Source organism: Arvicola amphibius, chromosome 1 (assembly GCF_903992535.2).
Source record: "Arvicola amphibius chromosome 1, mArvAmp1.2, whole genome shotgun sequence".
NCBI lineage: Eukaryota > Metazoa > Chordata > Mammalia > Rodentia > Cricetidae > Arvicola > Arvicola amphibius.
In genome coordinates, this window is record NC_052047.1 from 188,396,106 (window position 1) to 188,423,672 (window position 27,567).

General features: G+C 43.4%; 2 protein-coding genes across 2 annotated transcripts in view; one reads left to right on the forward strand and one right to left on the reverse strand.

Moving 5' to 3' along the window:
- Nucleotides 1-27,567, forward strand: part of Sorcs3 (sortilin related VPS10 domain containing receptor 3) — a 628,415-nt gene that overhangs the window by 444,219 nt on the left and 156,629 nt on the right. The window contains exon 6 of the mRNA XM_038331480.1: nt 25,566-25,630. Within this exon, the coding sequence (XP_038187408.1) occupies nt 25,566-25,630 (65 nt within the window). The remainder of the gene's footprint in view (nt 1-25,565; nt 25,631-27,567) is intronic.
- Nucleotides 5,664-6,230, reverse strand: LOC119815367 (60S ribosomal protein L18-like). The gene has a single exon (XM_038331486.1). The coding sequence runs from the start codon at nt 6,228-6,230 to the stop codon at nt 5,664-5,666; it is 567 nt and encodes a 188-aa protein (XP_038187414.1).

The window sequence follows — 27,567 nt, forward strand, 5'->3', positions numbered from 1 at the left end:
CCCAGAGATACCAAGTGATTCTCCAGGACTCGCTACGCCTGTCCTGTCATTGTTGTCACTAGTAATTATATGTTTTCACCATCTCCAGCCATCTTCTCTGCCTGGGTTTCATAGGAGCCTTGGAGAAGCCCTTGGCTTACAGCTTACAGCTCCAGCCCTCTGAGATACGGTGCGGTACTTTTCAGTTTCCTTCACCCAGTTATGTCTGCTGTCCAGACTTTGCTTCTTCATGTGCCAGGTGGGGGCGGACCCAGGAACTTGACCGATACGTTTTGACTTCACAATGTATTTCCACGGGAGAACTGTGGAGGTAGCAAATACCCGAGCCATGGTCTCTTCCTTCAGAGAACTTAGAGTCAGTCTGATACCCATGGTATACCCACGTGACACATAGTCAGAAGCCTCTTATGTTAGGTCTAGGAGACCTGATCTTCAGGTATCCAGTACCCAGAGTATGCTCACATGACACAGAGAGTCAGAAGTCCCTTGGGTTAGTGTCTCCTCTACAGATTGGCACAGTGAGACCTCACTAAGCCAGCGGGAGGTGATACGAGGAGCAATAGCAGAGACCGAAGGTTCAGAGACAGAAATGAACGTTATCGTTTGGAGGTGGTGAGGAGCAGGAGATTCCCTATTGCGTGCTGAGAAAGCCTGGGCAAGTGAGGGACTCTCTGATTGTGATTGTGCTACTTCTCCACTTGTTAGGTATTTGAAAAGAACTGTCAACCTACTAGAAGCCAGGCACTCTAGGAGACAGTTTTTAACACTTAGAGCATAGCATTCAAGTCAGTGCCATTGTGAGGCAAGTAGCAATGTAGTTACCAATGTGGTGGCAGCTACTTAAGCTTATTAATGCTTGCCATATCGCATACAAAATGAAGAGCTCCAGAACACTGTAATGCCTGCCTTCATGGTAACTGAAACAGCGAACCTGACCTGGGATAGAGGGGGTCCTCCTCATGGGCAGTTCACCTCACAGTTTGTGTGAGTGAATGGAAGATGCTGCAATAGTTGGAGCTGACCTTGTAGCTCTGGGTTCTAACCTAACTGCCCTATTATGAGACCAACTGTGGTGTTTCTCTGTTGTGTGGAGCTGTGGGCTAGATTTCCGCCGCCCAGCTCCCAGCCACCGGCTAGCTTTATCCGAAATAATTACATGGAAACTGTATTCTTTTAAATACTGCCTGACCCATTATTTCTAGCCTCTTATTGTCTAATTCTCACATCTTGCTTTAACCCATTTCTAATAATCTGTGTAGCACCACGAGTGGTGTCTTACCAAGAAAGATTCAGCACGTCTGTCCTGGTGGCTGGCTTCATGGTGACTGGCTGTAGAGGCAGGGAAATTGTCTGAGCCATCTACCTCACTTCCTTCTTCCTGTTCTGTCTACTCCACCCACCTATTTTCTAACCTATTAGGCCAAGCAGTTTTCTTTATTAATTAACCAATGAAATCAACAGATTGATAGAAGACCCGCCTCCATCAGTTGCTCTCTTCCTGTTCATGCAGCTGCCTCACCTGAAGAATGGGAAATAGGAACAAGCACTGGTCCCATTTGGAAAGCCATCCAGCATCTGGGAACCAGGGAGCCAGCACTGCCCAACACCTGGCCACTCATCTCTGATATGAATGTAGATAAGCATTCTATTGTGTTTAGAAACTCACATATTGGTTTGGAAGACAGCCATATTTTATTATTGCATCCGTAAAAAGTAGGGAGATTAGAAAGTTAATTCATCACATGTGGGTTTGAAAACCAATTTTAGGTACTGGAGGTATAAGTGGGCTGGCTAGAATTCTTTCCTGGCATGCCTGAGGCCTTGAGCTGTGTAACCAGCACAGAAGAATAAGAAAAGAAAGAGCTAAGTGAACCATAAAGACAGCTGTATGAAATGATTTCCACGAGCCGCTCCTTGCTATGTGCTCTCTGGCAGGCTGTGCTTTCTTCTAAGATGCAAGCTGGGAAATACTCAGTGTGTGTTCCACAGCTGGGAGTTGAGTATTTACCAAGGGGAAGATGCTTTTGTAGAAAGAACTCTAGCTGTTTGTTAGCCTTAATCTATAAAGTAGAAGTGGTCGTAATAATAAAAGAATTAGACGTTTCTAATTCTAAAAGAACCATAGCTGCTCTTTTTGCTGTCCTGAACACCAGGACAAAAAGAAATGATCAGACGTGACTCACACAGAGCATCCTTATGGAGAGAGAGAGAGAGAGAGAGAGAGAGAGAGAGAGAGAGAGATGACCAAATACGTATTATTTGATGTTTGTTCTTTCTTAATCCATTTCACTCCCATCAAATTGCTCAAAAGCTACTTTGATTTATAAAAGGAATTTAGGAAGTTAGGAAACTGAAAAATAAACAATTTAAACTTTGAAAGATCGCTCCCGGGAAGCAGAGCAAAGGTACTTAAAGGATTTCCATTTCCTAAGACCCTAGAAACGCAATGAATTGGTGTGCTCTGTTTAACTGCTGTTATGGACAGCCCCCCTGGGTAAACTTTACGCTTTATAAAAAGCCAATACTCAGAAAGGGTTTTGTAAAAATAATATTCATTCACAGACTCATCCAGTGGAACAATCCACAGCTGACATTTTGTGACCACGTTGCATGAAGGACATGTGTGAACAGTAACAAGTGACCCCCTCCTGGTGCCGGCCCCACTGAAACTTTTGCTCTTGAATAGCTATATGTTGTCTTTCTTCAGTGTTGCAGGTAGGAAGCTTTGGCTGTAGACATTCTTGCTAGAACTAGCAGCAGACTTGGGGATCTGGAAATGAATGGAAGGTGGTCTGGGGGGGGGGGTGTTAGTCTTTCCTTGCTGTCTGTCATGCCTGTGCTAGACACTTGCTGCATGCAGTGACACCATGGAAGAAAAATTGTGACAGACCAACACCTGTCGCCATCCTCTTGATTAGCCAAATAGCCTTTGCCCAGCGGTCTAATATGAGCCCCCTGGTTGACTTCCCCTGTGTTGCCTTATATGGTCTGCTTCTAGTTTTTGACATAACTTTGTTTCTTTCCTCCAACACCACTTTCCCCCGCCTCTTCCTTTCAGCAGTAATGGAACCTCCCCTCTTCACAGAGGAAACAGATGACTGTGTGTGTGTGTGTGTGTGTGTGTGTGTGTGTGTATGTGTGTGTGTGTGCTTGGTTTTGCTTTCTTCTTCATCCCTCTGGCTCACTCACCTTCTCTTATTTCTCTGTTGTGTTGAAAAAATACCTCTATGCTCTTGTGAGCTTCAATTTCAGTTGATCCTGTCTCTGTCCACCTCCTAGGAGTCAAGTCACTTCATTATCTATCTATCTATCTATCTATCTATCTATCTATCTATCTATCATCTATCTATCATCTATCTATCATCTATCTATCATCTATATCTATCTATCTATCTATCTATCTATCATCTATCTATCTATCTATCTATCATCTATCTATCTATCTATCTATCTATCTATCTATCTATCTATCTATCATCTACTACCTATCATCTATCTATCTATCATCTATCTATCTATCTATCTATCTATCTATCTATCTATCTATCTTCTATCTGTCATCTCTCTGTCTGTCTCTACATACACTCTATTTATCATCTCAATTTCAAAACATCAAGGTGTCTATGACAGACACAATTTTATCTGCCAACTAAAATTTTAAGAAGCAAATCTGCTTTTCTAAGTTCCACTCCTATTTGTTACCGCCTCTTCACCACTGAATTATATGAAATTACCTATAATGGGTACGCTTCTGTACCTTTGTTTTTTGTGTTTATATTTTTGTTTTTGAAGACAGGATTTTTCTGTAGCTTTGGAGCCTGTCCTGGAACTAGCTCTTGTAGACCAGGCTGGTTTCGATCTCACAGAGATCCACCTGCCTCTGCCTCCCGAGTACTGGGATTAAAGGCATGCACCACCACTGCCATGCTTCTGCACTTTTGAACCGCTACCACCATTGAACTCACCATGGTTGGCTGTTGCCCATGACACATACCCTTGACCGTAATCCCATTTGATTCCCAGATCTTGTGCTCACTTCTCATTCCTCACCCAGCAGATTTCTGTGGTTGTAGTCACTGTTTTATGCCTCTTTTCAAATCCTGGGTCCTGTCAGGACCACTGTAATATTCTTCTGGTATTTTAAAATAATCTCTGTAATTTGCTTTCAGAAACCTTCATTGGTTTCCTTTGATTAGGAGAGACTCCAAATGTGTGTGTATTTTCCAGGATGGTTCTAATATGTCTTCTTTGTTTGAAAAACACACTCGTTCTCACCACTAAATAGCGTTCCTTTACAGTTTCTGAGTCATGTGCTCTGTCCCACCCTCTCCAGAATCACACACACACACACACACACACACACACACACTTCTCCAATGCCCCATTCAATATATTTACCCTGTTATTACTCAAGAAGTGGCAGGTAGCTGCCCTGTTATGCCTCTTAGATACCTCCAAACCTGTGCCTTCATTAACAAGACACATTGCCATTCCCCAACTGTATAAAAACAGCATCCTCTCTTTTCTTCTCCTTTCTTTGTTAAATGGTTTCCAGAGATTTCTCAGATTGTCTATTTTTTTTTTTGATCGCCCAATCTGATTTAGAAGTTTCATATCAGCCTAGATGATGCTCATGTACCCTACCAGTTTCAGTCTTCCTGGATACTTGATGCCCATGCTAAATTTATTATTCCTGCAAAAGCCTTATTCCAGACTCACTTTCTCCATCCTTGATTGCACTTCCTCAAGCCCAATCCTGACCTTTTGTCTGGGTCCGCTTCCCACACCTTTCTACCCCGTTTTCCTACCATCCAAAGCAGCTCTTTTTGTTTCCTTATTCATTTCTAAAACTCAGTTGGAAGGAGGTCAACCTTTGGTTAAAAATTTACACTGCTTACAGCAAGAGAAAACTATCAAAATTTTTAAATAGATAGTCTAATGGCACACCAGTGAGTCATGATGGCTTGTGAAGTGTGTCATGAAAAGTGTGTGCCAGTAATCATGAACTTAGGTTGATGCTTTCACCTTTAAAATGCTTTTTGCAGATTTGAGGCAATTCAAGGTTGTCAAAAATTATGTCATTCTTCCACGTCTGCATTTCTAAATGAGCGGAAATCAATGCAATGGCCACGAATGGGTCTCCAGCTTTCCCTGCCTCCCCTACTGACCACAGTGAGATCTGGTGAATATGAGCCATTGTTCTACCATTTCTGTGATTCTCATGGAAAACGGCAGACAAGGACTACACCTCCCAGAAGGCCTTTGTGAGCAGAAGGCGCCTGTGCGCAAGCGCAGATCTCAACCATCTGTGTTTTTGAGGTGTGCATGCGTGCGCATGGTGTGTGTGTGTAGGATGCATACTTGATAGTGAGAATGTATATACTTATGTGTACAGATGTGCATGCGTATGGGTACATAGTCCTAGGGAGCCTCAAGGTACAGCTTGGGTTTCTTTCTCTCATCCTATGAAACTTTGCTTTTTAACATATGCCTCTTACTAAACCTGAAGCTCATCTCTTACCTAGGCTTTCTGGCCAATAAGCTTCAAGGATTTTTCTCCCTCTTTTGCCCTCATCTCTAGCGTTACAGGATCACATTACTACTATCTGGCTTTTTTTTTTTTTTACATCCAAAGCTTCTTTTAATAACAGTAAGATCCAGGGTTAGTTTTTGTAGCCACGGCTGGCCCTTCTGCCTCTGGCACGTTCAAACTTCCGGCCCTTGGAGCGGACATAGGGTTTGGTATGGCTGTGTGGGGTTCCTGGGGCCTTGCCAAAATGCCGGTACACCTCTCGGCCCTTCCGAGGTCCAGACAGGAGCACAGTGCCACGGCCCTTGGGAGACTCCAAGGCCAGCTGGTCAAAGGTGAGGATCTTACGCCCAGCCTTGAGGATGTGACTTCGGGCCCGGCTGCTCACCCGCAGTGCACACACCCTCAGTTTGGGCACATCGAGAATCCTCACGTCATCTGTGACTGTCCCCACAACCACAGCCGTCTTGTTTTCTCGGCCAGGAAGCTTCATCTTTCGGATCATCCGGGACAGGGACAGAGGTGGCCGGTTGGTGCGACTCATGAATAACCTTTTCAGCACAACCTGATTGAAGGTGGAGTTGGTTCGCCTGGCCAGAAACCTGTACAGCTTGACCAGCAGCCGCAGGTAGATGTCCTGGTTCTTGGGCTCCTTGCGCCGAACCTTTCGGTCCTTGTTGTGGCGGATGTCAACACCCATGATGGCGCCTCTACTATCTGGCTTTTTAAAAATTACTATTAAAAACAAAAACAGGGTTCTGGGGATTTGTATATGTCAGACAACGGATATCTCCAAAGCCCAGGGTCATCTTAAATGGAATAGTGTCTAGCATGAATTTTTTAGGGAGTCACATCTGAAAAATATTACCCTCCAAATAGATTTACAGCCCCTTTATGGTGAAATGGACATCTTCTAATGCCAGATTTCTGAAGCAGCATCTCAAACTTACAGACATCTACTGAGCCTCTTGTCTTCAATGATGTTCTGCACTTGCCACAGGCATTGAGACTGTCTGTCACCAGGACCTCCGTCAGGCTTTTCCTTGACAGGGTAGGGCTGCAAGGGCATCATGCAATTTGGGATAATTCCAGAAAACAAGTTTAGTATCTTTTAAGTTGTGCAAAACAAACAAACAAACAAACAAACAAAAAGACCAAACTTTATCTTTGAATTTCCCAGGATCCCCTCTCATACATTTCAGAGGGCTAAGAGCAAGTTCAAGGAGACAGAAGTCCCATTGCCCAAACCTATTAAGTCTCTAGTATTGTGAGCAGATTTTCTGAGCTGGATTGCCTAATACTGATAACAATGATATCTGCCTTAAAGGGCAGCTGGGAGGATTCCCTCCTAAAACTAACAGTGCCTGGGGGACCTCTGCAGCCTTTCCACGAGCTGAGATAAGTCTGCAGCTCCTTCAGGCGATACATGACCCTGCTGTGCTCAGCTGGGGTTGACTCCACTTTGCAGCTTTCCCAAGTGTGGAACAAATTAATTCTCTGGCGAGTTACAAGTTGTTCCGAGGTAGTTCTCTGCGAGCCAGTCCAGCAGGGAGGCTTGGGAATGCTGTCGTTCCTATAATTAATACATAGTTTTATGCCATAGCCATGAGCAGATGGATTTATCATCATGCACTCAGACTTGACAGAGGTTAGCCATTGTCTCTGGGTGTGTGTCCTCATGTGCTCCTGGGCAAGCTGGCCTCTTTCCCTCTTCCCGAGCCCTCGTGTCGAAGAGCATCCTTCAGACCAGCTAGCTCTTGAGCTCACTCGTGTTAGACTGTCTTTTTGAGGCTTAGAAGGCTCCACTGTCTGGTTGGGTTTTATTTCCATCTGGAATCACTGAGCCATCACATTTATCAAACATGTCATATTGATGCTTTGCAGATAATGGAGGACGTAGGATCGGGTTCTTCCCCAGGCCCTGTCTCTCTGCTCCTGGGGCTCATTCGTGGGTTCAGTGCTATTTAAAATCCTCTGAAATAGTCAGGATTAGGAGGCTGAACATACATCAGTATCATCGGCATTGCTGCCTGTCATGCTTTGGGGGAGCCTTTATTTTCATCGAGGTTGAGTGTGATTAAATAACCGATTCCAGTTTACACAGGGAGTGGCAGAGCCAAGGTCCAGCCTAAGCTGAAGCCAAAGCTGGGATTCATTCTTGGCTGTGGACGGCCCCTGTGTCTCAGGTGTCTTCTTTGAAGTGGATGTCAAGTTCAGTTCCTAGGAGGTTTACTGGCACGAGTATGCCTGAATCAGAGCTGTGTGACTTCTCTAAACATGGGTCCTTTGCCCGAGAGTTGCTTCTCAGCCTAGGAATGAGGAGCATTACATTCTTTTTCAGTGGAACTAATGTCCCCTTTGAGAACTCTGCGTGGAAGGAGACACCTATTTTCCCTGCGATCCCCAGGATCCTCCCTAGATAATCAGATAGGATGGTCTCAGCAAAGCTGACAAGATGTTTCCCTGTTTGTTAAACAAGAACCATTTGTTTGGTTCAGAAGCATCTGTTGAATAAACAAGATATCTGACGTGCCATTTGCTCGCTGGAAATTAACAAACCCTTTAAAAATGGCAATTTGTCAAGAGTTAGATGAGGCAGAATTCATTCTCGGCAAGCGAGCAAATTGAAAACTTCCTTCCCCAGCTTTCCAGAATCCCCCAGAGCCAACTGTGCAGAAAAAGTTCGGTTTAATTCTTCCATCGTTAAGGAAAACATGCAGGCAATGATGGTGAAGAGAAGCAAGCATCCTGCTATGGAAATTGAGGCTTCCTACGGCTTGCATCCTCCAGAGCAATGGATGGGAGCTGTTCCCCGTCTGGGCTGGGAAGGCTCTGGTGTAAGAGGCAGATTGTCCTCTTTCATGCTGTTTCAGAAATCATTTGGTGTTCTTCCTGTGGCGTTCTGTGAAACAGGCATGGAGCAGGGGGTTGATCTTAAAACACGAGTCAAAGGGACAGGCAAAAGTAAAAAGCCTATACCTCTCTTAAGGGATGCTGCAGTCACAAGACACTGGCAAAAGTTAATCCTGGCACAGGCCCACTGCCCCTTGCCACACGAAAGATTCAGAGTGTCTGTTCAACTTCTCTTAGTCCTTGATTCTGAATCCATGAGTTCTCATAATACTCAATCCAGGTACACAAGCTTCCTGAGCAGTGAATGACGGGCGTAGCAGCTGAAAGTCTTGTAGCCTATGCACATCCTTCCTGTAGATGAGGAAACCAGGGCATAGGTTTAAGACGGAAGTAGAAATGGGATGTAGTCCCATGCAATGCGGAGCTTGTTGAGTTGGTCATGGAGCTGCATTATTGGATAATCTTCTCAGACAAAGGGCTCTGGGCCCCTTTGCATGAAGGTTGATAGGACAAGACTCTTAACTCAAGCCCCACCCTGAGCAAAATGGTGATTTACCTGAGCTTCCCGACAAGTGCTGGCCAGCTTGAGGTTGATACACTATTCTTGCTGGATTGCAGTTCAGATTCTTTATTTGGACGGCTTTGGGATGGGAGGGGTGATGGGGCAGGGCAAGGAGCGCTCAGGCTTTATGTAAGTGGGTCCCCGTGGACTCTAGTTAGCAGCTAAGGAATTAGCTGACTCTGGGCCCTCTGCATCTTGCTGTCTCATCTCCTCACACTGCTCGCTTAGCAATTGATCTTGTAAACTTTCCGAATCAGAGAAATTAAAGATGAAAAAGAGCCTATTAAGTGGTCCTGCCCCAGCCCAGGACTAAGCTGAATGACTCCCAGGGGAGGGTTCTGGAGCGTCTGGTTCACTTTAATTTTAATTTTCCCAGAGGGTCTGACTTCTTCCTCTTCCCCAGGCAGCCCTTCCCAGGCCGCTGCTGCAGGTGTGAGCATCCTGTCTCAGGAGGCTGCTTCTCTGGGCCTAGCTGCGCGTGCACATCTTGTACTCTGATTTCCAAGGTCTGAGATGTTTTTTAGCTTGTCTCTGTAGTATGCTGGGGTTTGGGTGGAAACCTTTATGAAGGGCAAGTTTAATGAGCTCTACCTATGACTATCAGGTTTTGATTTGACCTTTTATTCCCTTAGCCAATTGATGTATATACGGCAGTGTCTATGCTCATAAAATGGGATGAAGATCCAGGCATGGTAGTGCACACCTTTAATCCTAGCACTCCAGAGGCAGACGCAGGTAAATCTCTGTGAGTTTGAGGCTAGCCTGCTCTACATAGTGAGTCCCAGACCTGCTAGGGCCTTGTCTTAATAAAACAAAACAAAAAGTAAACAAAATGGGATAAAGTCTGCATGATATAATCAGGGTCAATAACCGAAAATCTTTGGGGAAGATCACAAAGTCTCATGGCTAAAATATGATTGGTAGTCCCTAGCCTATGATAGAAATGCCATTATTAATTAAACTAGGTATAAAATTACCTAGTTTAATTCCTACAGCAACCCCGTGTAATAACCACTGCTATTGTTATCTCTTCAGATATGTCGTATCTTAAACCTTTGCGAGGTCAGGGCATATGAAGCTTATGTAGCCATTAATAGTATGGCTAGGATTTAAACCCAGGTCTCTCTGAGCGTAGTAGCCATGTTTATTCCCCCGTTGTCCACCTCTACCTCCTACTCATATGTACTGGAAAAGGTGGAGGTGAGGAAGAGACAGGAGGGAATCAGTACTGACCTCAAAAGCAGGGTCAGAGTTCTAATCCGAGAAGCTTAGACTTTTGGCATGAACTATCTGCAGATTCCATATCGGGGCACATAAGCAATTACTGCTTCTGGACTTAGGCAATTTTACCTGTGTATACCCTGCTTAGAGAATGAAGTGGGAAAGGCGTGCAGTGAGTAGACCATGCTTAGTGGGCACAGCTGCTTAGCAGTGGCGCACTGTGCTCTCCTCCCCAGCTGTCTTAGCTTGTTACTGAAGAGCTCTTTGTTTTTTTTTAGTTAATGGTCTTTGCGTTCAGTGGGCTGATGGGCTCGGTGCTTTAGAGGCTTCTGGTGGTTGTTTGCGCAGCCTAGGATGTTAGATAACAAAAGCAAACCTATCTGGTCCTATGCAAGCCATGAGGCTTGAGGGCGAGACCACAGGATACAAAGATCAAGAGATGACTACTAAGCGGGGAGCTAGATGGAGTTTGGTGTGGGGGGAAAACATTGTAGAGCAACAAATTTTGCCAGCATTTGATTCCATGTCGTTCCTAAAAGAAGTGTTTGCGACATCAGAGAGTGATGTATCTTTATTTTCTTTCTTGATAATGTGTTATATTTTCTCGGGATAGTGTAAACTAGGGTCGTGCCTAGAAGTCAAGAGAAATGGTTGAAAAGTTAAATTGTGATTTGAATCTTTCCTCTTCTTTTTGTGACCTGAAGAATGCTGAGCCAGTAGCTTAATCTCCTTCTGTCGAGCATCCTCTGTTTCTGTGTTTAGTTTATGGGCTGGCAATGCATCCTGCACAGCTTCCTTCCCAGTGTTAAATGATATAATGGGAATAAGGTGCACGCTCCCAGGGGCTGGTTGATACATTTCGCCAACCAACCTTCTTCCATCCCCCCGTTTGTCTCGTGGAGACTGAGCTGTTGTTTATTAGTGATGGTGACTCAGACAAGTCGTTGTTTCCCGTTTCAGTCTTTAGCCCCTCGACGGTAAAATACACATACAGCTGTACATCCCTTGTTGGAATTTTTAACTTTGTCCCCAGATGTAACTGAATATCAGGGCTGTTACCAAAAACTGCTGTTATTAAGGGATGAGCGTATCAAGCAAACACCTTCCTTCAATCTATAGTGGAAGAGGCTTTATTTAAATAATCCAGTCAGTTGCAATAGGTAGCAAATAAGATGATTGACATGGGCCTCCTTTGATCATGAGATGACTCATAAGCAGTGAACAGATACCTTTACATTATCACTGGATTTGGAGCAATGGTTACTATCTTCTTTCTGGGGTTCCCCGTGGTGCTTCCCTCTGTTCCCTCGTACATTTCTCTGCTCTCTTACAGACACACTTGTATCAATGGACTCACAGCAGACATCCTTTTTTCAACCACTGATTCCATCCCCAGTCTGAGCCCGAGATAGCTGTAAGGGGTCTGTCAGTGCAGATTCCACGCTAACATGCCTGCACTGTTATAATGCACCAGAATGCATGCTTCTAATAGTCCTGAGGCAAAGACTGTGAAATTCGGGTTTTATTCTCTTTAGAGTTGAGATACAATTAAAAACGTTACCACAGTAATTGGCAACATCCATGAACTTGATGAGAATTGCCCAAGGCGACACATTTTCCCCCTTTGCACATTATTAGTCTATAAATACACCTGCTTCTTTGCTCTTTCCTCTGTAGAACTTCCCCAAACCGTCCTCCCCACCCACCCTCCCAAGCTGTCTCCTTAATGCCCTTTGCCTTTTTAATTAACTCTCTGAGTACTTCCAGCACTTCCAGCCAGTACCACATAATCTTGCATCTAATTATGTGGCCTTGCGGTTTCTCTGAGAGACAGCCTCAAGAGCTCAGCCCCAGGAGTGAGCTTAGTGCACAGAGCCAGGTATGAGTTCCAGCTCTGTGGTAACCTGCCGAAGGGACTCTAGGGACTCAGCTTCATGCATGAACACATCTGTGTAATGGGAACGACGGTGTTTGTTGAAATTAGACATTGATGTGGCTGTGATCCGCAAGCTACCAAATGCTGGTGTCGCCTGTCAGCAGCTCCTTCATCAGCCCAGATCCTGTTCTATATCTTCTGGTCCTTGAAGAGGTGATGGTTACACATTCTTCAGATGGTGAGTGAGATATTCGAACCTCACCAACAGAAGGTTCCTCTTCTCTCTAATGCATTCATTTGGTTAAGGCCCAGGGAAGGTAGACTGGGATGGTCCATGGCAATCAGGCATAAAGACTGGTAGTCTGGCAGCTCCTGAGCTGTTAAGTTACAGACATCAGAGACCAGATGTGGAAAGCATCCCTGGTTTCCCTCAACTTGTGTTGTGTGACTTTTTGAATGTATCTGTAACTCACTTCTGAAGACTCAACCCTGTGTGACAACCCAATGGCATTGTGTGCCAGATGTTGAGGATCCTGCTTATAGCCATTTCCTATACTAGTGTGAGCTTTAGACATTTGGAACCTACCGGGACTCATCTTGACATCATCTGTCCCTGGTTTTCCTTGTGGTGTTACACAAATGTAGGTATCTGGTAGCTGAGAATGAGAGGGATACAATCTGAAGAGATTCAGGATAGTGGCAATAGGGATCACAGAGTGGTCCTTTTCTCCATCCAGATTCAGACATTATTGCCAATATCATAAATGTCTTCCTTGGTCTTTCATGGAACAGTTCAGGTCATTTCAGTGGACATTGCCTTCGTCCCAAGTTTGCGTTCTTGCTCTTTGTTTTTCCCCACGTTAAGTGTTTGTGGGCATTGACTAAACACTGGGCATGAAGGGCAGCTTGGTGACTGGTGCAGTGACAGCATCTCCATGAATTATTTTCTGGCTAAGAGTCATGCATGCTTCAGGCGGCAGTATTTTTATACATTGTAAATATACAGCCTGTAAACTAAGTATGCATTTGTATGTGTACCTGTCTATGTATAGACATGTAAGTAAAACTTGCTATCTGTGTACCCATACGTATCTGTAGTAAAACTTTAGAAAATATATAAATATAAAAATCATAAATTTCTGTCTCGGTGACTGCAGGATCTCCAAGATCTTTCTTACTCTCTTTCTGGAGTGACTTCTTTTTTTTTTTTTCCAGTTTATTTATTTTTTATTAAAAATTGCCATCTCCTCCCCTCCTCCTCCCCCTTCCCTCCCCTTCCCTCTACCCACACCCCCACTCCCTCCCTCTTGAGGCCAAACAGCCATCAGGGTTCTCTACACTATGTTGAGTCCAAGGTCCTCCCAACTCCCCCCAGGTCCAGGAAGGTGAGCAACCAAACTGACAAGGCTCACACAGAGCCCGTCCATGTCGTAGAGACCAAGCCCATCGCCATTGTCCTTGGCTCCTCTGTCAGCCTCCACCCTCAGCCACCCTCAGTGGAAGAATGGTTGAAGAAAGTGTGGAATATATACATGCTAGAATACTACTCAGCGGTAAAAAACAATGACATCTTGAATTTTGCATGCAAATGGAGGGAAATAGAAAACACCATCCTGAGTGAGGTAACCCAGGCCCAAAAAGATGAACATGGGATGTACTCACTCATAATTCTAGCCATAAATAAAGGACATCGAGCCTATAATTCGTAAAAATCCTAGAGAAGCTATATAAGAAGGTGAACCCAAAGAAAAACATATAGTTATCCTCCTGGATACTGGAAGTAGACAAGATTGCCGGACAAAAAATGGAGTGACTTCTTATGCTTTCTGCCCAGATACCCTTCTTTAGGACACCATTTCCCTACATAAGCCTTGGATCCCATCATTCCTGTGTTCTGCCTAATCCTGCACATTCTAACACCAAATCTCTATGCTGACACCTTTCCTGATTGACTCTGCTCGCCCAATATGCTCCTAATGTGTCACTCCATAAATTCTTTTTATAGAAACAGGACATGCTTAGGAGGTGGATCACTTAATTGGAGACAGGATGTCCTGAATTCATATTGCTTGAAACAATAATGCTGCCTATTGTTTGTTTAAGTTCAGGGACTATTGCAACGAATGCCATCTCTGTAATTGAAAGTGGTCTGTTTAATGAATGAAGGCATCCTCTGTGAACTACAGGTCTTTGTAGGTGGTTTCATTCAACAGAATTTTTCTGGGAAATTTGTTGCTACTCACAGGAGTTACTTAAGCACCCTATGTATTAACAGATGCAGCCTCTGGTGTCACATTGAGCAGTCATCCATAGTAGATAACAGTTAAAGACTTGCTAGCTGCATTCCTAGTAGCAAGGTACTTCAGGAGTCCACAGAGACGTTCTTATTGACTTGTTACCACATAGCCCAATCCTGGGATCCCAGGGGCCAAAGTTCAGTTCATAACAGGCTGTTTATGTCATAGCACTGGTTCTGGTTCACTGAGGTTCAGCGGAGTTGAACTTGTCTTTTGAAATGGCCTCTTGATAAGTGTGATACGTCATGGATGTACTTCCCTAGGATGAAGGATTTGTTTCTAACCATCGAGTAACCATCCAGAACCTGAAAGATACTAAAGTAAATTAGATTAGGTCATGAATATTTTCTAACTGCCTCATTGGTAGGATTTACATTATATTTTTAACCCAGTATGAGCCTTTGTCTTTATATGAATCTTAGACAAAAGCTTCATGAAAATATTTAGCGTATTAAATGAGATTTACATGAGGTGTAAGATGAAGATTTTTTATTTCAATTTTCTTTGTGAAAAGTTTAGTTATTTAAATTTTTTAGAAGCATATATTGCATGTTGAACCAGACTCCTCCTTTCTCAGTCTCTCCTACCCTTCTGTTTCTTTCTCTCTTCAGTCTCCTTTTATAACACAGATTTTACTTCTCTCTCTCTCTCTCAATCTATATATCTATCATCTATCTCTCACATCTATCTATCTATCTATCTATCATCTATCTCTCACATCTATCTATCTATCTATCTATCATCATCATCATCATCTATCTCTCACATCTATCATATATCTATCTATCTATCATCTATCTATCTATCTATATCTATCTATTATCTATCCATCCATTCATCTATCTGAGTGTGTGTGAGAGAGAGAGAGAGAGAAAGAGAGAGAGAGAATATGTTATTTGTTATTAAATGAAATCTAGGAATCACAAATGAGAGAAAACAGACATTATTTTTCTAAGACTGGCTTAATTTGCTTAATGTTTCACTCCGGTTGCATTTATTTTCTCATAGAACATAGAACTTCCTTCTTTATAGATGAAGGACTCCACCCTCTTCTTCAACATTCTTTTATTGTCGGGCACCTACGCTGCTCTCATTACCTAGCTATTGTGAATAAAATTATAATAAATATTGGTGTGCAATCATGTCTGTTAAAGCTATTCAAAGTCCCAAGCTATCAGAAAACCGCAAATCAAAGCTACACTGAGATTACATCTTATTTCAGTCACAATGTCAGCCATTCAAAAAGAAACAAACAAAAAATTCTAGTGTTGATACGAACAAAAGGGAACCTTTATATACCTTGATGGTGGATTGTAAACTCGTCTAGCATCTGTGAAAATCTGTATGAAGGAAAATCTCAAAAAGCAAACAAAAAAGTAGATAAAACATACGTTCCATAACTACCAGTCTTGGGCATTTGCCAAAAGGACTTCAAATCAGTAATCAACTTTTAATTCTAATTTTATATATTTCATACACTAATGTGCATACATACAACCAAACATTTAAATGTATCCGCTGAGCACCCTTGATCAGAGAGCTGCAAGCCTGCAATAGACAGCTATCTAAGGAGCATAGGAAGGCCTTGAAGATACAGTGAGCAACCTCTTTGGAGAATGGATCTGTGTCTGAAAGAAGGAGAGAAGGATGGAGGTCACAGGATGGAGGAGGGAGAGAGAGGAAAGGAGGGAGTGGGAGAGGAGAGGAGAGGAGAGGAGAGGAGAGGAGAGAGAGAGAGAGAGAGAGAGAGAGAGAGAGAGAGAGAGAGAGAGAACTAGTATTCCAGATAAGAAATGCAGTTAGAACCCAAGTAAAACCCTCCTCCTTAAATACAGTAAAGTATAGAGTACTCTTCTTTTCTCCTGCTTCTTTCTTTTCTAAACTTAAAACTTCCAAGACAAATTCCTCTGTGTCATGGCACATGGTTTTCATCTGTCAATCCGATTCTGAAGTCTGAAGAAAGACTGTGCACTCCAGGTAGGAAGGAGTTCTAGCCTTAGAGCAGACAGAGAGAGCAAATGTGTATCATGCAGAAGTGGGAATGGGAGTCAGCACCTAAAGATCTGTTAATCTAGAACAAGCAAGCATGAGACTGGCCAAGGCAGAGGACTAATTGTGACCTCAGTGTGTCTGCTAGAGGAACCATGTTCATTAGGCTGGGGAGCCCCTGGGGTGGTTGTTATGGTTTTGGTCCCTGTCCCTTGAAGAGACAAGCCACGCCCACTCCCTCCCCCATCCGCTGAGGCAGGCTGATCTTCAGCTTCCGGCCTGAGCTCACTCTCTTTTCTATCTTCCTCTCGGAGAGGCAGCTTTGCTTCTCCCTCTCTCCCTACTCCTCAGCTTCCCCCCTCTCCTCTTCCTGTCTCTCTCTCTCCCCTTCTCCCTTCCCCCTTCATAACCCCCCTGAATAAATATTCAACCTCACTCTGTAAGTCAGGTCTACCCATTAAGCTGCCGCCGCCATTCGCCGCTGCCTGTTCACGTGTGCTCACCCGCCGCCCTGGTCACACGTGTTTTGCAAGTCTCCGCGCAGCTACACCAGCCCACTGGGCTGGCAGCTACACGCAGCTGCCCAGCTATGATTTTTAAGAACAAAAGTGGTGTTGCCCTGGCATTTCCACAGCGTGTTCCCATTGGTCAAGCAAGTCGCAGAGGATGGTGTTCCTCAGACCCAATACAGCTTGGAGGATAAATGGGGGAAATAGCATCATATTGATTGAAAATGAAGACTTCATTCATTGAATTGTGTAAGGATTAATTAAGTGAGTGAAGTCTGTTTAATTGTGTTACAGAATTGTTTTCAACAGTCATTCCAAACATATTGCCAGGCAGTTATTACTCATGTATGTTTATCTACTCAATAGATACTTAATAAATGCAGTACAAGATACGGTGCTGTGCACTACTGAAAAACATGGTTTCATCAGCATAGAGGCTGTCTTTGCAGGGAGTATAATGAAGGAGGACAACACGGAGCACAGCAAGCTGGCAGCGGAGGAAGACTGGGTTTGAAGCCAGCTCCCTTCTGCTCTTCCTATCTTATCAATGGATGAGTAGCTGAACATTCGAAAATCTCCATTGCCCATCTGAAACAAAAAAGGAAAATGTCTTTGTTGATCTCTAAGTTTGATTAAAGACTGAGATGATATATTTTAAAATGTAGACATCCGGGCGCAATAGTCTACTAATTGCAATGGCTGTGACAGGGTACTTTAGCAGAAAGCACTGACCAGTGAACCCTGCTGACACAAGCCTCCCTCTTCAAAGTATTTTACATGCTTATTTGTCATAAGGGTATTGTTTTCTGTTTATGTGTGGCTGTGGGCGTGCCAGTGTGTGCCAGTGCATGTGCAGCTTTGTGCACATGTATGTAGTCTGTGGAGGCCACAGATCAACCTTGGTAATTCCTCATAAACGGTCTGCCTTTTCTTATGTGTCTTTTCTTGTTTGTTTGGGTCTGGAGACAGGATTTGAATAGGCTGGCTGGCCAGTGAGTTCAGTTAGCAGGTTCTGTGACCAAGACTTCAGCCTGGGTTGACATCTGAATGTATGCTCTTACATGCATCACTGATACACGGAAGGGAAAGACCTTCACAACCCAAAGCTTAGTTTGGGGCTCTAATGAGAGGTTCTCACCTCTGTTCATTCCAAGTTCCTGACCCCTGTGTTGCTCCAGCTTAGTGCTCTTGAAAGTGTACATCATATTATCATAATCACATTCTCTACGTATGTCCTAAAAGAGAAAGTTCTTGGGCCCCATGTCGACCTCCTGGGTCAGACCTGCTCCAGGTACGTCCAAGCATCCCTGTTCTAATGCTCAGAACAGCAGCACATTATATGGTACAGCTGCGGTGAGAATCGGGAAGGAAAAGTTGTTGCACCTGTTTGATTAAACCAGCATCCCTGGGGTAGGGACATTGCTTTGGTGCTGAACAATTGTTACACAGTTCCCCCAGAAGTTCTAATGTAAAGGCAGTACACGGAGCTTACATGGGACGTAGACACTGAGCTAAGCCAAAAGAGCAACTCTGGAGCCTGTAGTAGAATTTGTGTTCCCAGTAGAAAGCCTTGGGGGAGGAAGCTGTGGTATGGATTTAAGAGATAAGTTCAGGCCTGGAAGGTGACAACTCTTAATAATATACATTACAAAATAGAAAATAGTTTTAAATGTCTGACCACAAAGGAAAAAAGACAACTTTATACATATGCTAATTAACTTGATTTAAATAATTGCATATTGTGCACATATATCAAAACATCATTGACCCCTATTCATGTCTGCAATTATAATTTATCAGTGATGATACTCTTCATGGAATTATTTTGTAATTTAAATGTCTAGATGATCAGTTGGTAAAACATTAATATTCTGACCTTATCCATCAGTATTTTAGCTTTGGTTTTCTCCTCCAATATCTCTACTATTTCTAGAGATATGTGTGCCCTAGAATTATAACCACACAGACAAAAAAAAAAAAAAAACCCTAGGTTCATGGCCCACCATTCTTTCGTGATGGCCAAGTATCCTGTGAAGAGGCTGGGAGTGGAGTTCCAAATTGGATCTAGGGTCACTTGATACAAACCACAGGCTGCTTTCTGACCTGTGAAATGAGGGACTGGATTAGACCGAGATGTTTCAAAGGTTGCTGTGTCCAGCTCTCCTGGGGACTGTCCTGTTGAGGTGAGCTGTCATGGATCCTGAGATGTTCCTGTCTGACCTACTTTATGCGAGCAGACATGAAGACAGGTGCTCTCAGAGTGCTGTTGCTAAAAATGAGCTGCCAGGCGCATGCCCTCCTTGCTGGTCTCCTATCAGTCATGTCTGAGTGCAGGTTCTAGGGGCCGAGTTCCCTGTCTTCTCCGGAGGTTTGACTCTGGCTCCCTAGTTCCCTTTGTTCTTGTGTCCTTGGTCCTTTTTCATAACTTGAAAAGGCTTCCAGTTTGGGAGAACAATCACTGTCCTTCCCTTCAGCATGTCGCTTGATCTTCCATATCGTCACCGGGCTCACCAGTTGTTATCAGATGTATGCCAAATGCCCCTGAAAGGAAACCGCTTCACATGTTATGCAGCTCTGACTAGGATCTTGTTTTTATATATATTTTTTAAATCTTCCCTTTCTTAGAATAAAGTGAGCGATACACAAGGCAAATCTCTCAAGCAAGGGAGAGTGGGGTCTGCTTTTGGACATAAGTTTGTTTGGAAATTAAAGAATGCATCAGGCAGGGTCTTACGAAGGTTGTCTCACTGAAATTGTTTGCGTCACTCATGGAACAAAAAGATACTGATGGTTTTCCCTATGGCAAACACTGCGGTTGAATCCATCGATAGATCATTCAACAATAAAATCTGAGATCAATGACCCCGTGTGAAGGCAATGTAAAGGTAACTTAAGCCTACTGCGGGGACCTTTTAACCCAAGGAGAACACTGTTATCTTATTAAAGAGCCCTCATGAAAAGTCATTTTCCAGAGACTGGGATCAGACGACCCATCCGCATGGACCAAGGGCGCCTTTGCTGAACCGTCTGATAGAGCGGTTTCTCCTGGTTGACTTCCATTATTAGGCAGCCAACAAATGTAGGATGGAGAAAAGGGGAGAAAATACAGTGGGGGAGAGGGCAGCTTAGATTATCTTGTTCTTCACATGAAATAATGTTAGCTGAAACAGAGTAGTTTCCATACATCAGCTAGGTTTTAAGTTGCTTAGCCAGGCTCACCTCCATGACTCCATGAAGTTAGTGTTGTTTCTCTTATTTGTAGCAATGGAAACTAAAGATCCCTATTGGCACAGATACACAGAATGTTCTTGGGAGCTGATAGCAAAGAGAGGAAGGATTCTTCTTGATGGAGATTGACAAGGCCTACTCAAAAGATTAATTTTCCAAGTTGTGGTTGTAATGTTTCAGGAGAGCTGCATAGCGGAAGAATTCATGGTTGAGGAATTTAAAACTTCATAAAGCTTTTTTAACAGATTGTATGTGATTATAATATCTGAATTCTATTTTGCTCCGTGGAATGTTGCTTTAAAGTATCTTAATTAAAAGCAGAAATATAGCATAGTTAAATATAGTTACTATTGAGGGCATGTTTACAGAGTAATGTAATCCTGGCACAATTCTACTTTCCCACCTGATGCTCCCAAGAATTTTTTCCAGTTTCAATGAGATCCTTAGACTTCGCCCTGTTGCAGACTAATAAAAGGGAGTGTCATTTGATTTGGATCAATCAGTAAAGGACCTCTGCAGACTCCTGAGTTGAAGGCTTGACTGGAACAAGTAGGCATCTAATAGGTGACTAACGAATTGAGAGCTGGATGGACTTGAAGGCATGGAGCTTAGACGGAGAAAGAACTTAACTTGGAATGTGCCTTGGGCTGGCATATCTTATCTTCAGACCTTTTCTCTCTGTCTGTTGCCCAGTCGCTAAGAGCTAAGAAGAACTTCTCTACTATGACAAGGAATTTCTCCATCATGATGCTCTGGCACCATAGGCTTGTAGCAATGGAGCAGCTAACAACGGATTGAAACTATAAGTCAAAATCTTCCTTTAGGCTGTTTTTCTTGTCATGTGACACAAAGCCGACAAAGACAGAGTGTTATTTCTCTTGTGGTCTGTTCTGTCATGGATATTGGCCTTGGTCCGGTTTTGAAATGTTAGTCCCAGAAGATACAGGAATTTGGATGCTGGAGGGGGAAAAAAAAATCCCAGGATCATCTATTCACCCGGTTGACATCTGAGTGCACACGCCTCTCATCCATCTCCCATTGCCCCGAGCACCGCTGCTGCTGTCATCCACTGAAGACCTCTCCATCCTCACAGACATTGAGAATAAAGCCAATTCACAAATGTGCGTCCCGTCCACCTTTCCATCTTTCACTTCAAAAATCTCTACTCACTATACCTCTACTCATTACATTGACCTGTTTGCTCTTTTTATGTATTTCTGACATTCCTTTCTTAGGGAGTATTACTAGTATGAGTTAGTCCTACTCTGAGAAACACAATGTTTGGTAAGATGAGAGACATAGACAGAATATCGCCACAATGCTGCTTTATGTAGAATTTGTATTTGCGGACAGGGATATGTTGGATAAAATCTTGACTCTAGGACAATGTTTCCCAACGTTCCTAGTGCTGTGACCCTTTAATACATTTCCTCATGTTATGGTAACTCCAACCATATAATTATTTTCATTGCTACTTCATAACTATAATTTTTCTACTGTTGTGAATTATAAGTAAATATCTGTGTTTTCTGATGGTCGTAGGTGACCCCTGTGAAAGGGTCATTCCAAAAATCCACTGGGAGAAGTGGCTGGGCTCAGACAAGTGCAGCAGCTTATGGGAGAAGTTAAGCTCCGCTCAAAGTCACCTGCGTGGCCTAAGCCCCATGCTTGCTGCTTCCTAGATGGCTGGCTGGAGGCAACTTGCTTAAGCTCTGGATGCCCGATTGTGCCATCTTTAAATAGAGGAGAAGATCGATTCCCAACTCCTAGAATTGGTACAAGGGTCAAACGAGACCAGTGTTTCTGCGTAAGATAGTGCCCACGACACACGTGCTCTCCGTAGCTGTGAATTGTCATCACCATGTGACTCCAGGCACATCACTTAATCTCTCTTATTATTCTCTTTGCCTCAGAGAAAAATTAGATGAATGATACTTTCTTTAAAAACTCATTTCAACGATTAATTAAGATAATGCTTATGAATACCAAACGCAAAGCCTGATACTGAACGTTCTCTGTACTCATTAGCATTTGTCATTGTTATCTGTGCATGTCCCCACACATTGCCACACAGGCATCCCTTGCTCTGCCACCCTCCCTCGCCCCCAAACAGACCTCATTGGATATGTTTACTTTGTTGGTTTTTTTGTTTTGTTTTGTTTGAGTTTCCAGCATGGGGCTTGGGGCTTTAAGGATAGGGTTAAACAGACTGATGGTGTCTGTTTGGTGTAAGCTAGTTTCCTGGTGAGATCCATGCTCCAAAATCACAGTCGTTCACAGGCTTTGCTGAAGTGCTACTGTTTGCACCAGGTGAGGAAATGCAGATCCAAGAGCTTAGTTTTGCTGCCTTATGAGCAGGGGTGCCACAGAGTCCAAGCAGCAATGAAGTGTGTCTAGCGAAGGCAGGGACTTTCCACTCGGAGTGATTTTTATCTCCCACTAGGAGATGTTCATGTAATCTAGAATCATTTCTTGGTTGTCACAACCGCAAAGATGCTGCTGTGTCTATTGGAGGCTGGAAATGCTGTAAACAGTCTGCAGAGCACAGTGCAGACCCCATACTGGGGAACTGCTTACTAATAGATGTTGACTGTATCAAACTGAGACCCCTGAGACTAATGCTGACATACAGTCAAAGCAGGCCCTGGAATTTGTACTGGATTTGGACCTGGGGATCACAGCTAAGGTTGTTCCAAAGAACCTTATTTAGGGCTCTGGGGTGTTCCAAAATGGTTACCTGTGGAAATCCTCTGTGTGTTTTAAGAACCAAAACAAATGAACTCCGATTTTGTAGATCTACCAGCATTGATTTGGACTTCACAGATCTAGGCAGAAAGCCTCATGTGAGTTTCTGAACTCTACTGGAGTGCTCATGAGTGGCCAATTTGTTGAACTACTGGGGCCAGGATGCTGCTAGAACAGAGAGAGACCTGTTCCTTAAACAGAAAAGGAAGGGCAGCTGTGGGTTTGGGCCAGGTGGATTGGGAAGGAGTCGGGACTTGTTAGGAGAAGGAGCACAGAACTAGCTAGGGAAGAGGTAAGTAGTCCATTGGAACGGCCCATACAGAAGTAAGGCCATCTTTCAACTTCTGACCTGTTCCTTATGTGATCTGAGATGAGGAAGTTCTCCATGCCACAGTTTCCCCTCAGTCAAATCATGAGACACGATGCCTATGGTACTTACGTTCACATTTGGACTTACTGTTAGTATTCAATGATGTAAATAAAACAGCCACAGCCACAAAGGAGTATAGCAACCGTCAGTGGGGGGAGCGGCCTGTTACATTGTTTAGCTTTGGGGGGAAAAGAAGTATTTCACAGCAGTAAATGTTTCAGATAGCTGAAGTTTGGCCTTCTAAGACATGACTGGTTTATTTTAATCAACAAAAATAATTTAATTTTTTCTAATTTATGTCATTTGCAAACTAAGAATGTGGGTCATCCCTGCATCTTTTTTCACCATTACAGCCCTCGTTGTGGATGTCAGACAGCTAATGAAGCTGTAACTCAGTGACTCCCAGGGCTGTTGGGAAGCATGGGGTTTAGTGATGTCAAGATGAACTTTTGAGTTTTAGGTCTGTCTGTCTGTCGTGTTTTCTGCTTCTCTTACTATCTCAATATCAGCTAGAAAATCTGTCTATTAACCAACAGTCGCTTCCTAACTTGGTTTTCTTACTTGCTAAGCCTGAAAAAAATTAGAACATTGGTGTTGAGATGTTTGAACTGGGAGCTCGCCAGCTATCACAGAATAGAGCCATTGACAACACCAGCAGTGGGGCTCTTCCTAGAAATGTCACCTGTGATGGTCACGTCCTGCAGATCCTGAGTTAGGGCATACTGGAGACATGCTTCTGTGCTCCGCAGTACATGCGTGTTTCAGTGTGTGTCTTGATCCTTGAAGCTGGATTCCTGTGCCTACTACCGGCTTGGACATCTAAGGCAGGAAACGGTTGCCCAGGTGTCTCCTGAGAAGGGTCTGTAAAGAGCATCCATAACAGACTTGTTTCATCTCCAGCACAGCTGCTGCACCTGACTTTACAGATATTTTAACTACTGTCTTCAGCTCCCTGATATTTCAAGCCTGGTGGGACTTCGGTCCCTCCAGCACTGGCCCTACCACAGCCACCAAATGTAGTTCTTAACTAAGTCTCTATCATTCTATTTAGTAGTAAAGACTCGGGAGTCAGATGTTGGGATGAAAATCTGCTAGCTCAGAGGGGCTGAGAAGCAACCAGCTGGGCTTCCTTTTTGGCTGGAGATCCAGAAAGAGAGCATCTCTCCATGCGTCCTAAACCTGAAAAGACTCTGGAAGCTCTACGTCTCTTCCCACTCCTTTCTGTGCATCTCTCTATTCATCTTTCTGCCTGCTTCGTACTCTCTGTGGCTAATCCCTGTCAACTAGTTGATGGCTCCGCCCCTGGACACAAGGTTGACTTTATTAATACAGTCTGAGGGTTTCAAAGTGTGACCAAATATCCCAAATGTCCAGCAATACAGATTCTTAACTGACATGCTTCTAGCTACTGGCAAGAGAGGTTTCTCTCAACCTACTAACCAGAATAATTTTTTATGCTGGTGAAGCATGATTAATAAAAACTCAGATTGATATTGGGATTCAGCCTAAAGACCAGAGCTGACTCTTACCTAGACCTCAGTCCAAAAATGGCGATTCTTCCTCCAGGAATATCAGAATGAGACTGAGACTGTGAGCTGTCTCCTGCCATTTTATAATCTTTTCTGGGCCTGGGATTAAAGGTATGCACCACTGGGATTAAAGGCAAGTACTGCCCAGTTTCTATGGCAACTAGTGTGGCTACTGGGATTAAAGGTGTGTGTTACCACTGCCTGGTCTGTAAGGCTGACCAGTGGAACTGTTTTACTCTCTGTTCTTCAGGCAAGTTTTATTTATTAAAATACAAATAAATGCCACTACATCCTGGTCATCATATCTTTTGAGTGCTTGTAGCCAAAAAAAAAAAATAAAAATAAAAATAAAACCCCAAATCACTCTTGCTTGTAAAAAAGAAAAAAAGAAGGGCAGGCAGAATCAGATGGTAGGGGGCGGGCAGGTCTTGAGGCAAGCAGAACAGGGCAGGAAAATGGGGTTCTATGTGTAATACACAGGTCTAGCAAGAAGGTTGCTTTGTGACTATTCAGGAGTGTCATGGGTTGAAGATACAGCTCAGTCATGGAGTGCCTGCCTGTCATGAGCAAGCACAGGGCTCTACTTTCAATTCCTAGGACAAGGGGGAAACTGTTAAGATTGAGAAGATGATGATGAAGGGAGAATCAATTAAAAAAATCTCTTAGAAGGTACAAAGTGGTAGATAGGTCAAGGACAGAGATTCAGACTTAGACTCTTTTTCAAGAGGCATTGACACCGCTCTAGAATTATGTCTACATGTGCTGTGACTAACTGCAGGTGACAGTCTCTAAAACCATTCTCACTTGTGGGACTTCCCATGGCTTCACTCAACCTGTTTCTCCCTTTCCTCCCCAGGTCGGTGTCCGGACTGGATAAAGAGGCAGACCTGGTGCACATGGAAGTGAGAACCGCAGAAGGATGTGAGTGCTGTGTTGGTCCCACTGTGCCAGAGACCTGAGTGAGGGCTCTCTCCAACCCTTATTTGCATTTTAATGACTCGGGAAGATGAAAAGCCTCAAGCTTCATTACAGACATTCCCATTCCCATTTCCCAGAGTAGAGGAATTGACTTCTGGTCCCAAGGGAGACTTTCATTGAAATGAACCCCTAGGAATGAACTTTCAGGGGAGGGGGTGAGTTAATGTGATGCATTGTGCTTTTCCTGTTAGTAATTGCCTTATCATCTTCGAAGGCTGGCCTCCATAGCTTATTAGGGCATTTTATACTCACACGGCGGCTCTCAGGGGTCACTTGCTTTAAAAAATGAACCCTTAATAAGGACGGGATTTCTAGAAAAAGTAACTGAGCAGTTATTTGCAAAAATGATGTTCATCGATTGGACAGATGACCTACTATGTGCCAGGCTTTCTTCTTGACTGTGAGATACAGTGGTTAAAGTCTTACAGTATCTGTGCAAACAAGAGGTTCTGTTATAACAATGGAATCCTAAGAATGCAGGAATTTAACCTTTGGGTTTTTTTCTTAATTTATTTGCTGAGAATTTCACATATGTATACAATGAAGTATCATATCTGTCTCCCAGTTCCCTCTTGAGCTCCCCCTAGATCTCTCCTGACATACTCCCTTCCAACTTCATGCCTCTTTATTTTATGTTATAACTCACTAAGTCAATTTAATGCTGCTCATACATACATGGGCATGGAGATATCTACTGGAACATAGGTGATTTCCAAGTGACCACACCCCCAAAGAGAATGATTCCCTTGGCCACGCACCTATAAGCTGCCAGTGACTCTTCAGTATGGAGTGGAGTGTGAACTCCCAGCCCTATTGTGGAAGAGGAGGCAAAAAGAATTTAGGAACGGAAGGATACAAGCAGTGTTGTGAAATGTTGTCTTTAGTACAGGACATGGCTGCTGTACTCATGAAACCACAGGACGGATAGTTACAGTCACAAGACCTGAAAAAGATCAACACAGACAAACAACAGCCTCTTTGTAATATGTGTGGCTGTATACATCTCACACAGAATTTCTGTCAAGCTAATTGTTATAAAAATTGCAATATTTGAGGCTAGAGAGATGGTTGAGTGGTTATGAGTACTGATTGCTCTTCCAGAGGACCGTAGTTTGAATCCCAACACCCATATGACAGCTCATATGTATGTAATAACAGTTGCAGGGGATCAAATACCCTCTTCTGGCTTCCATGGGTATTCAACATATATGCTGTGTGTGTGTGTGTGTGTGTGTGTGTGTGTGTGTGTATGTGTGTGTGTGTGTAATCTGAAAAAGCCTTTATAAAACTATAATACTTAATTTCCCAGAATTTGTCATATGTATAGTGCTATATTTTCAAAGGAAAAATAAAACAAATGTAGATGAAAATATATTTTATCCTAATACACAAAATCTTCTAGGCTAGAAACAGATGCGAACAATCTAATTGAAACACAACAAGACAAGCGCCTGCCTGTGAGTTGGATCTAGGGTTCTACTACCTTTTTGCTGTGAGAACAGGGGGAAAAGAATCCTAATTCCCCTACAATGTCCTCTGAAACAGAATATTGCCTATTTCCTGTTCAGCTCAGCATGTTCCGGGTTGACCGATAGCAGAGGAAGTTGTAGAACCCATGAAAGGACCAAAACTCGTGAGCACGTCCTGCTATGACCCGCTGCATCATCCAGAATGCATTACATTAAGGAAAACTGAATGTGCTTTCTGCCTCATTTAGAAATTAGTTGACCTTGAACAGAGTCCGCCGTTCCATCTACAAGAGTTTTTGGCCTCACTGTGATACCTCCTCTATTGCTTTATGTCGTTTTAATCAATTTGTTAACAATGAACTTATTGTGGAGCATAATTGACTGCTAGGCAGATTTCAGTGCAGCAGACAA